Source organism: Astatotilapia calliptera, chromosome 19 (genome assembly GCF_964374335.1).
Source record: "Astatotilapia calliptera chromosome 19, fAstCal68.1, whole genome shotgun sequence".
In the NCBI taxonomy this organism is placed as follows: Eukaryota; Metazoa; Chordata; class Actinopteri; order Cichliformes; family Cichlidae; genus Astatotilapia; species Astatotilapia calliptera.
Window position 1 is genome coordinate 22,741,826 of NC_137440.1, and position 12,701 is coordinate 22,754,526.

The 12,701-nt window shown below is 40.5% G+C and overlaps 1 protein-coding gene across 6 annotated transcripts in view; it reads left to right on the forward strand.

Annotated features, from left to right (window-relative positions):
- dtnbb (dystrobrevin, beta b) overlaps positions 1-12,701 on the forward strand; it is a 34,693-nt gene that overhangs the window by 11,774 nt on the left and 10,218 nt on the right. For 4 of the 6 annotated variants that reach the window (XM_026151322.2, XM_026151321.2, XM_026151323.2 and 1 more), the window contains exons 10-11: positions 3,279-3,403; positions 12,046-12,120. In XM_026151322.2, the coding sequence (XP_026007107.1) occupies positions 3,279-3,403; positions 12,046-12,120 (200 nt within the window). The remainder of the gene's footprint in view (positions 1-3,278; positions 3,404-12,045; positions 12,121-12,701) is intronic. The other 2 variants (XM_026151324.2, XM_026151325.2) reach the window with 1 other exon arrangement.

The following is a 12,701-nucleotide window of genomic DNA, read 5'->3' on the forward strand; positions in this document are numbered from 1 at the left end:
ACTGCTCTTGTAGCCTGAGGACTGGAATGACATGCCGGAGAAAAACAAAACGCTTTTTCTCTGATATAAAAAAAGAAAGAAAATTATAACATGGGGTAGGTGCATGCATCTGTTTGGGATGTTGTCCTGCTTCCCTGATAAATTGGTATGATGTACGCACACCAGTGAAATTATTTGCTGTTGCCATTTGGATGCTTTTTCTGTTAACCTCGGTCCTGATTACCTGGCAGTATTACTGGCTATGTGACAGAAAAAAATGGATGCTCATCCATTTTTCAATTGCTCTCTATCTGCCTCCAAGTGCAGTACATTTATTTTTCCTACTTTTATTTGTTAGTTAAATCTCAAGTGTGAGATTATACAGGCAAGGACATGCATTTTTATTCCTACACCACATCTCACTACGTTGTGCTAACATTAAGGTTCGTAGCAAGAAAGAGGAGTGCTGTTTACTACAGCTCTGCACGTCGCCCCGATTTTCAAGAACAAGGTTGATGTGCAGAGCTGTAGTAGCTACAGACGGATGTGTTTAATCAGTCACACTATGAAGATATGGGAAAGAACTTGAACTGTATCATTTTTATGTGCATAAAAACTAAATACCATTTCTGCTTGCCCTAGGGAAAATAAACATTTAGCTCAACATATGAGGACCATAATAAACAATAATAAATAAAATAAACATTGGTACTTAAAAATATCTGGATCATATAAAACATGGTTAAGAAGCATTTAGAATAAAATCATTATAGCAGAATAAAATGCTTCTTTACCTTCTTCCTGACTGCAGGTGAGAAAACAGGCTGCGAGATAGATGGCAGGGATCATTTATGATGCTGTCACCTGCTGTTTTCACAATCCTGTTCAGTTTGTGTCTTTCCTCAGACCTGCTGTTTCCAAACCAGCAAGTGATGCAGGACATGATTATGCTCTCGGTGGTGCCTCTGTAATAGACTGTCAGGGGTGGAGTGGCGAGGTCCCGCTTCAGGTTCAATGTCTTCATGTTACAGAGGAGATGGAGACAATGTTTTACCTCCTTAATGAGGGCTGTGGTGTTGTCACTGGAGTTCAAACCTTCCTTCAGATACACTTCCTAATACTTGGTGCACTTTGCCTGCTCTACTATAGATCCACTGATGGTCAGTGGTGGGACACAACTGGAGGTTGTCCTCCTGACATCCATGATCATGTCCTTAGTTTTGTCTGTGTTCAGAGTGCTGAGTGTTATCTAGTAGAGTGGGGTCATTAAGACCTGATTGCACAGTGGGTTTATAGCCTTCTGCTGTCTGGAACGCAGCCACAAGCGCTGCGTGTCCTTGTTGTTTGTAAAATGATTTGACAGTTTTTCACATAATGCTTGTTTTCAGTTGCTTCTTCGTATGCTATAGGCTGAGCTGTTTCCAGATGATAACTCTGATCCTCGGTGGTGAATAGACCTCAGTTATCAGCTGTGGCTTGTCACCAAGTGTCTTGACAGTTCTGATGACAGTCACATCGTCTGTGCATTTGTTTACAAATTCAGTGACAGCATCTGTGTATTCCTAGAGGTCTATACAACTCCCTTGATGTAGCTGTGTCTCTAAAGGTCCACCGTGTGCACTCAAAGCTGTCCTGCAAGGATGTATTAGCCTCATGAGGCCGCTTTCTGATATCTGACTTGCCGGAGGCATTTGGCTCATTCTGGGCCTGCATTCAGGTGTCAACATGACAGTCAAGTGATCAGAGCTACCAGTGAAAGAGTTGGTGAAGGTAGTTTAAGAAGAGAGCTGAAAATTAGTGAGCAGCAGTACAGCTTCATGCCAGGAAAGAGCGCTACAGATGTAGTGTTTGACAGCGCTGATGGAGAAGTACAGAGAAGGTCAGAATGTGTTGCAATGTGTCTTTATGGCTCTAGTAAAATCACATGATAGGATGCCAAGAGAGGAGCTGTAGTACTGCACAAGGAAGTCAGAAGTGACAGAGAAGTATTTGATGGTGGTGCAGAACATGAGGGCAGCAACAATAGCGAGGTGTGCATGAGGAGTGACAAGGTGGGGGTGGGATTACATCATGGATCAGCTCTAAGACCCTTCTTGTTTGCAGTGGTGATGGACAGGCTGACAGATGAGGTCAGGCAGGAATCTCCAAGGACTATGATGCTTGCAATTGACATTGTGATCTGTAGTAAGAGTAGGAAGCAGGTGGAAGAGAGCCTGCAGAGATGGAGTCATGCTTAGAGGGGGAGGTGAAGTTGAAAGAAGCAGTGAAGGTGCATGAATATAAATACCTGTGGTTAACCATCCAAAGCAATGGACAGTGCACAAGAGAGGTGAGTGGAGATGAGCGTCCGGGGTGATTTGTGACAGAAGGATAACAACAAAAGTGAAAAGAAAAGTTTCTAAGTTGAGACATTCGGTCAAACAAAAGAAAGACATGAGGCAGAGTAGAAGGTAGCTTAAGGTGCTAAGATTTTCATTGGGAGTGATCAGGAGGGACAGGATTAGAAATGAGTACATCAGAGGGACAGCTCAGGATAAGCACTTTGAAGGCAAAGTTAGAGAGGCACTGAGATGGTTTGGACATTTGGAGAAGAGTGATAGTGAATATATTGGACAAGGGATGTTGAACACAGAGGTGCCAGCCAGGTGGAAAACAGGAACACCAAAGGATGTAGTGAAGGAGGACATGCAGAGGATTAGTGAGAGCCGAAGAGGATGCTAGGGACAGGATGAGATGAAGGCAAATGATCTGTTGTGGTGACCACCTTGTACCGCACTAAAATATGTTGAAAGATGCTCTAACCTGCCAGTATGAGAAAATATAATTTAAAAAATCATAAGATATGAGTGACTTCAGTTAAGAAGTTAAAGTATCACTCATCAGAAACATTAGGGATAGTACTGTATACTTTTCCCATATAATTCAGAGTTTCCTAAAGAGTGAAATACAAGTGCTGGAAATCATCCTAAACCATTGGTCAGAGTAGCCAAACCTAAATGTGTTTGTTATATTTTGAAGCTTCTTCCCTTATTTCTCCTGAATGAAGCATTGCTGTCAAGCTTCACTGCAGTTTTTCAGCCATTTGGATTAAAGAATCCACCGAACCTGCTCAATAGAAGCTTTTACTGAGTATGCAACAAGTACTTCTCATCCCCACTTTTCCCACAGTAAACAACGTCTTGACCTAGTTATGTAAATGACTTCTAACAGCGTAAAACTGTTTTCACTCCAACACAGTCACAGCAGTCAACAAAATTGCAAAGCTAACCAATGCGTTGTTTGTCTTGCCTAACTCACAGAAGTCTCCGGCTAAAAAGCTGAGCCATGCCATCAGTAAATCGCTAGGCTGCGTCCCCATCGGAGAGCCGCCACATCCCGTATTCCCCGAGCAGGCCGAGAGACCACAGGAGCTCACCCACACTGTGTAAGTACTCTTCCCAATGCATTTGTTCCTGCTCTCTCTGTCATTATTGAGGGAACCCCAGCAGATTTGTTGATTAACAGCATGGCAAGGATCAGTATCCTCATGATCTATAGTCTGCTACCGTCATGTAACTGCCTCCATCTTTCCACTTTGCTGTCACCACATGACTGATAGTGCGCCATCCTGCTCAGACATCTCGTCCCTGATTATTTGCTACCATGGAAATGCTGATATACTACACAGATTCAGCCGCTGCTGCCGTTAAGCGCAGTCATCCTCATCAGTCTGTTGGCAATGAAACAGGGACGATGGTATAAATCTCAGATTCTAGGCTTTGGGAAATCATTATAGAAAATGCATTATATTCTGCTGGTGTCCTAAACCCTGAAGACTCATTTACATTTCAGCTGAAAAATAGTACTATTAACATAATCAATTCCACCACTGAGATACTTTCACGTAGCGTCTTCTTTGTTGCACTGAAACTCCAACGCTTTATGGTCTCCACCAAGACAACATCTAACTGTGTTTTGAGTATAAAAACAGTGGTCCATGGTTGTTCTTGTCTATGGCGTTAACATGATCGCAGGAAATCTCTCAACTTTTGTATTTGAGCTTTCGACAGTTCCCATAGCACGTTTCATAACAAAATCCCGCTTCATATTCCAGTCACGACCATAAATCTAAGCTGTCTGTATATCCTTTTGTTGCTGGCAAGTGTCAGTGAGTAATTGATAGTGCACTGCATCACAGGGGAGAAAGTAGCTTCGTGAATACCAAGAAAATTGACACAACGTAAATACATTCGCATGATTTCCTGTTTTACCCCGATTCGCTTTTATATCCAGACTCTGCCCACTGCCAGGGGGCTTTTTCTGCATTGTGCCCAAACTTATGCGTTTAAGATGGAGTTTACATTTGCATAAATTTACAATTCATCACAACAGGGAGAGCCAACTGTCGACCCGGATGTTTTCCTCCTACTGAGAGATAAGGCGATTGGATTAGCTTGCACACTATAGGCTGCGTAGCATGAAATTACTTCACACAAGTAGATTAATATTGATAAAAAATAAAATTTGTGGCTAAAATATATTTAGAATTATGTATCTCTAGGGGCCACAGGAAGTTGCAATCCATATCTATATCTATCTTTTTTTTATGATGTTGATTATTTCAGACAGTGTAGTCACGGAGAATATGGAGCTCCGTCACAGAGAAACCAGCTGGGGCTTTTGTTTAGAGCTCTAAAACTGGTTTTAATTGCTCAGTATTTTCTGATGTAAACTAAAATTTGCAGTGAGAAAAGGCCCTTGATTAAATAATACTGAATATAATATAGCTTAGAGGAAGTTGTACCACGATTATTTCTACTTTTTATAATTTTACTTTTAAGTTTTAATAGCTTATTGGGCTTTAATAAAAAAAATATGTTTGGCATTCTTTCTTTGAAATTCCAAGAACTTATTGTTATGATCTCCTTTGAGGGTTTTGAACACAAAGTGCATCCTCATGCTCTTGCAGATGGCATTTTCAGGTTGCTGAAACTCTGTATTCATGTTTGCTGACTTTTAGGATAATGGATGTGACTGTTGACCCCTTCTTTTTATATATTTTTGTCTCTATTGTTATGTCTGAAAGGGCATTTACAAAAAAAATAAAACATCTATTTTTGGTTCCAGAAATGATTTTATGTTTTGATTTGTGTGGCGATGAAGTAGCGCCTCTCATCAGCTGTGCAATGAAAAGAAGCTTTTAAACCTGACAACCCTTCAAAATATGTATTCATCAGCGACTGTCATTCTCAATTTTGGTTCGGATTAAAAGCTCCCAAATTTAACTGTGCAGGTCTTCAAAATAGCAGGCAGATACATCTGCAAAACAACACACAGGGGGAAATAACAGTGTTGTTTAGTTCTTTGGAATATGATCCTTAGTATGAAATTATACATTAAACATGACACTTAAGTCTGCTTATCTTTAGATGTGAGAAAAGTACTAGCATGGCTCTATCTAACTGTAACAAAATCTACAACCTCATTAGCATTTTATATGTTACACAATTACTGGACACTTTATTAGGTACACCTTGCTACAACAGGGTTGGATCCACTTTTGTCTTCTCAACTGCCTTAATTTTTTGTGGTATAAATTCAGCAAGGTGCTGCGAGTGTTCCTCTGAGATTTTGGTCCACATTGACGTGATAGCGTAAACGCAGCTACTGTAGATTTGTCGGCTGCACATTCATGAAGGGAATCTCCCATTCCTCCACATCCAACAGGATTTCTATTGGATGTGGCGAGATCTGGTGACTACGCAGATCATATGAGTGCAGTGAACTTGTTGCCATGTTTAAGAAATTAGTTTGAGGTCATTCAGTTCAAATCAGGTTAATTTATATACAGATAAGGACAATATTATTAGCTTCTCTCCCTTTATTTAAAGTATTTAAAGTATTTTCCAAGCGCTTTTAAACAGAGCAAGGAATTTTTTAACACAGCTTTTCCAAACATCCTGGTTTTATTTTGTATGCTTACTTTATTTTACCTTGCACACAGAAACATAATCAGAATTCAGTAATGTTCACTTTGGTCTTCTGGAGGTAGTTCTTCACCAGGAGTGATGTGTGTTTGGGATCATTGTCGTGTTGGAAGACAAAGTGATAACTCAGACCCAGTTTTGGTGCTGACCGTTTGAGGTTTCTCATTCAAAATCTTCACATATCTTTCTTCCACTTTCCACCTTCCACCTCACAGTTCCAGATGCACTGCAGCATCCCCACAGCATAATACTCCCACCACCATGTTTCACTGTGGGGATGTTGTTCTTTGGGTTGTACACGTCTCATGTCTTTCTCCAAGCATAAACAGTTTCAGTATGACCAAAGAGCTCTAGTTTTGTCTCACCTGATTAAAGGGAGTGACTCCAGTATTTCTGTTTCTCAACGTTGTCCTTAGAATACTTCAGGCTTGAAGTTATCTTTTTTGTATTTGTTTTCTTGGTGTACAACCTTGCAGTCTGTTCCTGTGGAGGGTTCGAGTGATTTTCGTCTTTAAGACAACAATTGCCAACTTGGTAAGTCATTCACTAGAGTTTTGGCAGTTGTTCTGGTGTCTTTTGACACATCTCTTTATTTCCAGAGTCTTTGAAATCTTTCTCTTCCTGCTTCTGCCAAGCTTGTGCCGTACTGTGTGGCTCTCTTTGAATTTCTTGATGATACTTCTCACTCCAGTTCTTGACACTTGGAAACGCTGCTATAGCTTTGCATATCCATCTCCTGCTTTGTGAGTGCCAACAGTTCTTTTTATCTCAAGTCCAAACCGATTTCTTTTGTTTTTGGCGTGATGCTTTCTCAAGTGACAGCTCAAACCCATGCCGAAGTTTTTATACTGTGTGCAAATTTGGAGATAACTCTCAGTTTTAACTTGATTTTACAACCTTTACAAGGTTAAATTTCATCAATACACAGCAGTAGTTTGTGCAGTTGCTTAATAAAAAGGTCAGTTCTCCAGAGGGACTAATAATATTGATCATGGTAATTGGTAGATGTTTTTTGTTTTGTTTTTTTCTGAAGTAATGTGTCTAAAAAGAAATTATTTCTGGTTTCTAAAGAAAACTACAATGTATGGAAATTCTATGTTACAAATCCCTTGCTATGTTAAAAAAACACTTTCTTCATCTGTAGTGCCAAATCACAATAACAGCCACCTCAAGGCACTTTATACTGTAAGGTAAAGACCCTACAGAGCAAGCACTATGTGATGGTGGGAAGCAAAAACTCCCTTTCAACAGGAAGAAGCCTCCACCAGAAGCAGCCTCAGGGAGGGGCACTCATCTCCCTCCACCAGAGATGGGCGCGTTACTGTAATCCGATTACTTTTTTCAAGTAACGAGTAAAGTAAGGGATTACTATTGCGAAAACGGTAATTAGATTACCGTTACTTTCCCGTAGGAACGCTGCGTTACTGTGTTACTAAAACTGTGATGTTTTTGCGAGAATGTCTCATGACAGTGACGTAAGTGAGTGCGACGTTCGCGACAACCGCTGTGTGCAGATCAACAATGGATAATATATCAGTGCGGAGAGTGTATGAGCGTGCAGCGTTTAAAGCGTGGAAGTACTGACCTTATTTTGAGTTTGATTCCATAAAAAGTGACAAAAACATTAGCGTCTGTTGTGCCTGGGAAGAAAACTTCTTTTTACAGCGAAAAAAACCCTAAACTTCCGAACAAGCACGAGTGCGCTATGACGTAATGGGAAATTCACAGAGAAACTCGCGGATTCTTCCACTGACCGCTGCGGCACACCTGCACCAGGGTAAACCTCCGCCTACACCACTCCTGCTTTACAGGTGAAAATAGAGCAACAGGACCGCTGAGTCTTTGACTTTATTTATTTTCTGCTGTGTTTTACTTGCATCTATTTGAAAGAGTGAGTGTAAACACAAAAAATATTTTGTTTTATGTGCTGGAATGTGTAGAAAATAGGTTTAAATGTTAAACTAATTTATTCAAGTCAGAGAATGTTGCATATAATTACATTTTTGCTTGATGCATAAAGTTAAAAGATTAAAACTGATAAAACAAGTTTTAAAACGAAATGTTTCCATTTGATTACATTTTGTATGATGGAGTATGCAGAAAAAGTAGAATTGGGCTGAAAGATCTATCGCTTTATCACCTATTCAGGTTGTAAATCGTGTTTTTAAAAAGTAACTAAGTAATTAATTACTTTTGAAAATAAGTAATCAATAAAGTAACAGGATTACTTTTTGGGGGAAGTAATCAGTAATTAGTTACTGATTACTTTTTTCAAGTAATTTGACCAACACTGCCCTCCACCAGTTTGGGGTTAAGTGGAAATAGGGAGACAGGACAAAACCAACTAAGAGAGAGAAGACTAAATTGTAATGACATACTGCAGTGGTAAAGAGTGAAAAGAGGTGCTCAGAGTATAAAAATTACAGTTAGTGGCTGTGAATAGAGCGGTGCTTCAACCATGTTTCTTCAGTAATTATGAAGAAGCAGCTTTAAAACTTAGCTTAACTTAGCATAAATACCAGAAATGGGGGAGCTAGCTAATCTGGCTCCAGATGAAAGTTTAAAGTTTAAAAGCCTCCCAGCACCTCTAGAGCTGATTAATTTACATCTGTGATGTTTAATAAAACATAAAAACTGAAAAATAACAACTACGCTTTGATGTTATATGATATTTGTTGTTTGACTGTAAGACAAGGACAAAATTAAATTGAACTGTACCGTTAAATCCAACATCAAATTGTAAATCGTATGCCCTCGTTGTAGCCATGAGCCATGAGTTCTGCCGCTAATGGAATAATTCTGTTTTTTAATGGGCAGTTTAATAAAAAAAATGATGGGGGAACACAGCAATTATCTGCATACCATTCCGAGTTCCCTGCTGGCTATAGAAATGGATCCCTCAGATAATTAGTCACAGGAAAACTGCCAGGCTTCTACTTTTATTCTACATCGACTTCATTTTACTGGTGATGCATAAGAGTGAGAGAGATGCAGTGTTGGAATACTAAAACTATTGCTGCTGCTTGCCAATTCTGATGAATGTTATTTGTGAAGAGATGGTGTTTCATATCGTAAAAGCAGAGGACATACATCAGTGCGATCTCTTAGGTGTGTGTGTGTGTGTGTGTGTCTGTGATGGCTGACGGAGCTTCTGTGAGTGACTAATAATGGCAGAATCAGGCTAGAGAGTCAAGTTTGATCAAAACGCCCAAATCGAACGGACACGAGTCTCCCAGTTGTCCAAACTCTCATATCATCTTCAGACAAAGTGCATCTATTCTGAAACTATTCTGAAATATTTACTGGCATCTGAAAGCAAAGACCAACAGTGAGCTGAGCTGTGAATTTCTTCTCTCCACTCTAACTGTCAGCGAGATTCTTGGGGATTTGTGTTTTAGAGAGGAGTTATAGGTTTGGGATGCACTGTCTGTCTCAGAAACTTTAAATCTAGGATGCGGCTTCTTACCTTCAGACTTAGCACCGCTTCTGCCAAAAGACTTTAAGCACCAAAACAGACTAAGAGTCAAAAAATAGGCATCTTGCCGTACTTTGCATTTAATGTGGAACACACCAAGTCTGTGAGTCTGTAGGCTCAAATTCTCTCTTCCAATGTTTAATATTTAGTAACCAATTTTCCACTCTCTATATAATCCCTAGAAATCCATTAACATTTTAAAATGCTTTCCTCTGTTTTATGCCTCTTCTTCTTTTTCTTTTTTTTATTCTCCAGGTCAATGAAAATTCCATCAGTGTCATTAAAATGTAGAGAACAGGCATATAATTCACTTCACTGAGAGCGTGATCCATTGGGTTTTTATGGCCGAGGTACTGTCAGCCTCGCGGGAAATAGGAGCACAGCAGGAGAGGATGCTTCACGCTTGCTTATTATTTTTAGCCGACTGAGGACGATTGAAGGCACCCGTCCTTTTCAGAAATAAGGCGAACGAGTGTGCATGAGGTGCCACTAGACTTAATTTTCCCAGTACCCCCTTCAAAGCCAAGTATAAATAGCACGTGGTACATTGTCATTCGCTGCACGCAGGTAACACAAAGCTTAGCGCATTGCAGACTTTGATCTCTTAGTGCCTAAATGTTGTGTCAATTCACTCCTGGTTGACCTCTGAGGCGCCGCCCAAATGTCTGGCCTGTGTGTCCTTAATCAGCGTTCAGGGAGTCAGTGAATCACAGCGTTGCAGACACTGATGTGAACGAGTCGGGATGCCTGTTAGAGTTCATTCTAACATTTAGAGGAGAATGAAATACTGCTTTACATAAGAGGAAGCTTTTTTATGGCACCCTGCTGTGCCAGAGGAGTTTTATTGGTATGTTCAAAAAGGGCTGATGATTATTTATAGAAGGCTAACTGTGAAGAGCTTTGACTTATGTAACTCACTAAAGGTAAGGGGAAGAGTAAGGATATATAATTGCAATTATAGTAGAAACTGTAGAGTTCATTGTGCGCTTGTCTGCTGAGGAGATGATAAAACATTTGTGCTTTTTTTTTTGTTTAGAGGTTGCAGAGGAGGTATTTTGAGCAAAAGGCATTTCCCCCTAATTTCCACTGTGTTAGCGAGAGGTGAAGAGAGGAGAGTGAGCGTGTGCGAGAGAGAGAGGGAGAGAGAGGGAGAGAGCAAATCTACGTCGTCACAAAGTCACATGACCGCTGAGTTTCCTTGGAGACAACAGCAGTGTAATAGTGAGATGCTCGCCTGCTCAGTTGAGGGCAGATTAGGCATCTGGCAACAGCAGCAATTGGATGTATTTTGCCAGCCAGACAGGTGCTTTCTCTCCTCACAGAGGTAAGTGTGGCGCCTCGCTTCCTGTCCTCAGACTGGAGCTCACCTTCAGGGTGGATTCTTTTTTTTTTTTAATGTGATTAAAAAAAAAAGAGGTAAACATTTTTCACATGCGCTGGGATTTTAGCCGGAGTGTTTGTCAGGGAGACTGGAAGGCAGCGCGTGGCCATTTAGTAGTGACACTTTTGCGTTCCTGTTTATCCTAATGCGTGATCCAGAAATTAGCAGTGCTGTGGTTGTGCAAACGGCCCCAGAAACAAATACTCGGACTTGCGTCTCTTACGACCCCATTAGGCAACTCTTGAGGGGCATAAACGTCTGAATGAATTAATAATTGCAGTGTGTCTTCAAAAAGAACACACTGACCCCCTTGAGCACCCACGTTAATGCGAGGAGCATGCATTTAGAAGTACTGCTGCATTTTTTCATATATTTTGTGCTGATTTCTGTTTTTAGTAGCTGAGTAATATACAGAACTGCCTGTGCTGTTGATGCACTTTGTGGGGGGGTAAAGGTGGCTTTTTTGCACAATGTAGATATAAATAGTTTGATTTGGAAAAAAGAAAAAAGGAAAAGCTGATTGGACAAATAATCTTAATAAGACACAGTGCTCTACATTGCATTTTCTTTTATGTGGTAATGAGTGTTTTAAATAAAACTGTTACAACAGAATCAAAGCTGATAACTACACAAAGATACTGCGGATGCGTCTTCAAGGATTTGAAAATCAAATGCTTTCCTCTGCTGTTTTCTGTGTCGGATGTGAAGCTGAGAGGACCTGAGATGTGCAGAGTGATATTTCGGCGCGTTAATGAGACTCTGTGGTCCGGGGGTTTGGACTCCGATGAGTTTGCCACTGATTCAGCCGCCAGATGGACCCCACTGCTTTGTTTACTCTCACAAAAAATTACCTCCTACAATGTCACCTTTACTAGTTTTTCACAGACTTCCAGTTTAATTAGATCTCTTGTCTGCTGCTCTTGCTCTTGCTCATGTTAATTAGGTTTAAGCTAATAGCCCAAAAACATCTAATTCGCTGTTCTCGGAATAGTCAATTATTTTGCAACAATTTTAAGTTAACTGGAGTACAGCATGTTGCTTTTTTTCCTGCAACACACTCAGTGGTTTATAATGATCCTCCTGCTTCCCTCCTCACCCTCCTGGTACAGTTGGATTAAACTGAAGCCAGGATCGCTGATTCATGATTATTAATAAAATGCAAATGCCCTCTCCTCCATTCCCTGGTGACAAGCACCACAGACCTCTGCAGCGCAGCATTAAAGACCTCTAATCTTGTCTTTTAGTCAGCCGAAACCAGCGGCCAACAACATGAACGACACAATGCTCATGTCCTCTGGGGCACCTACTCCAACTAAAAGGTAAGCGACCCTCAGGCCTGGTGTCATTCTGAAGGTATAACATCTTTAAAAGATGACCAGACGTCACTTGCAGTTGCACACTCTGGCTGTCAGTTCTTCTAATCACAGGATTCAGATGGTTTCGGGTTTCCTCCCATCAGTGGAAATAACAGAGGGCAGTCAGTGAATCAAACTACAGATGTAATTTGTTCCTTCACACTTGACACACATTTCTTTTTTTTCTTTTGTTTTTTTTTTTTTTGCATCCGAACAGCATTGCCTTGTGAGTAATTTTAGAGGAAAATTAGTTCCGCTGTCGTGAAGAATATGCGAGCACTCCTACTTAAAGGGCTGATTTGACAAATAGATTATGATAGAACTGGAGCCTTATCATGTAAGCAGATAGCAGGCGAGGGCCCCGTGAAAGCAGCCTAATTGTCCTCTTATTTCTGCCCCTCTCAGTTAAAGGCAACCTCAATTATTATTTACTCACAGTGCTAATGAACCATTGTGGTTATGAATTCAATAATGGAGAGCACTCCGAGGGAGCTGTAATGTATCTGCACTCTCTCTCGCAGGTCTGTGCTGGTTAAATTTTCCTT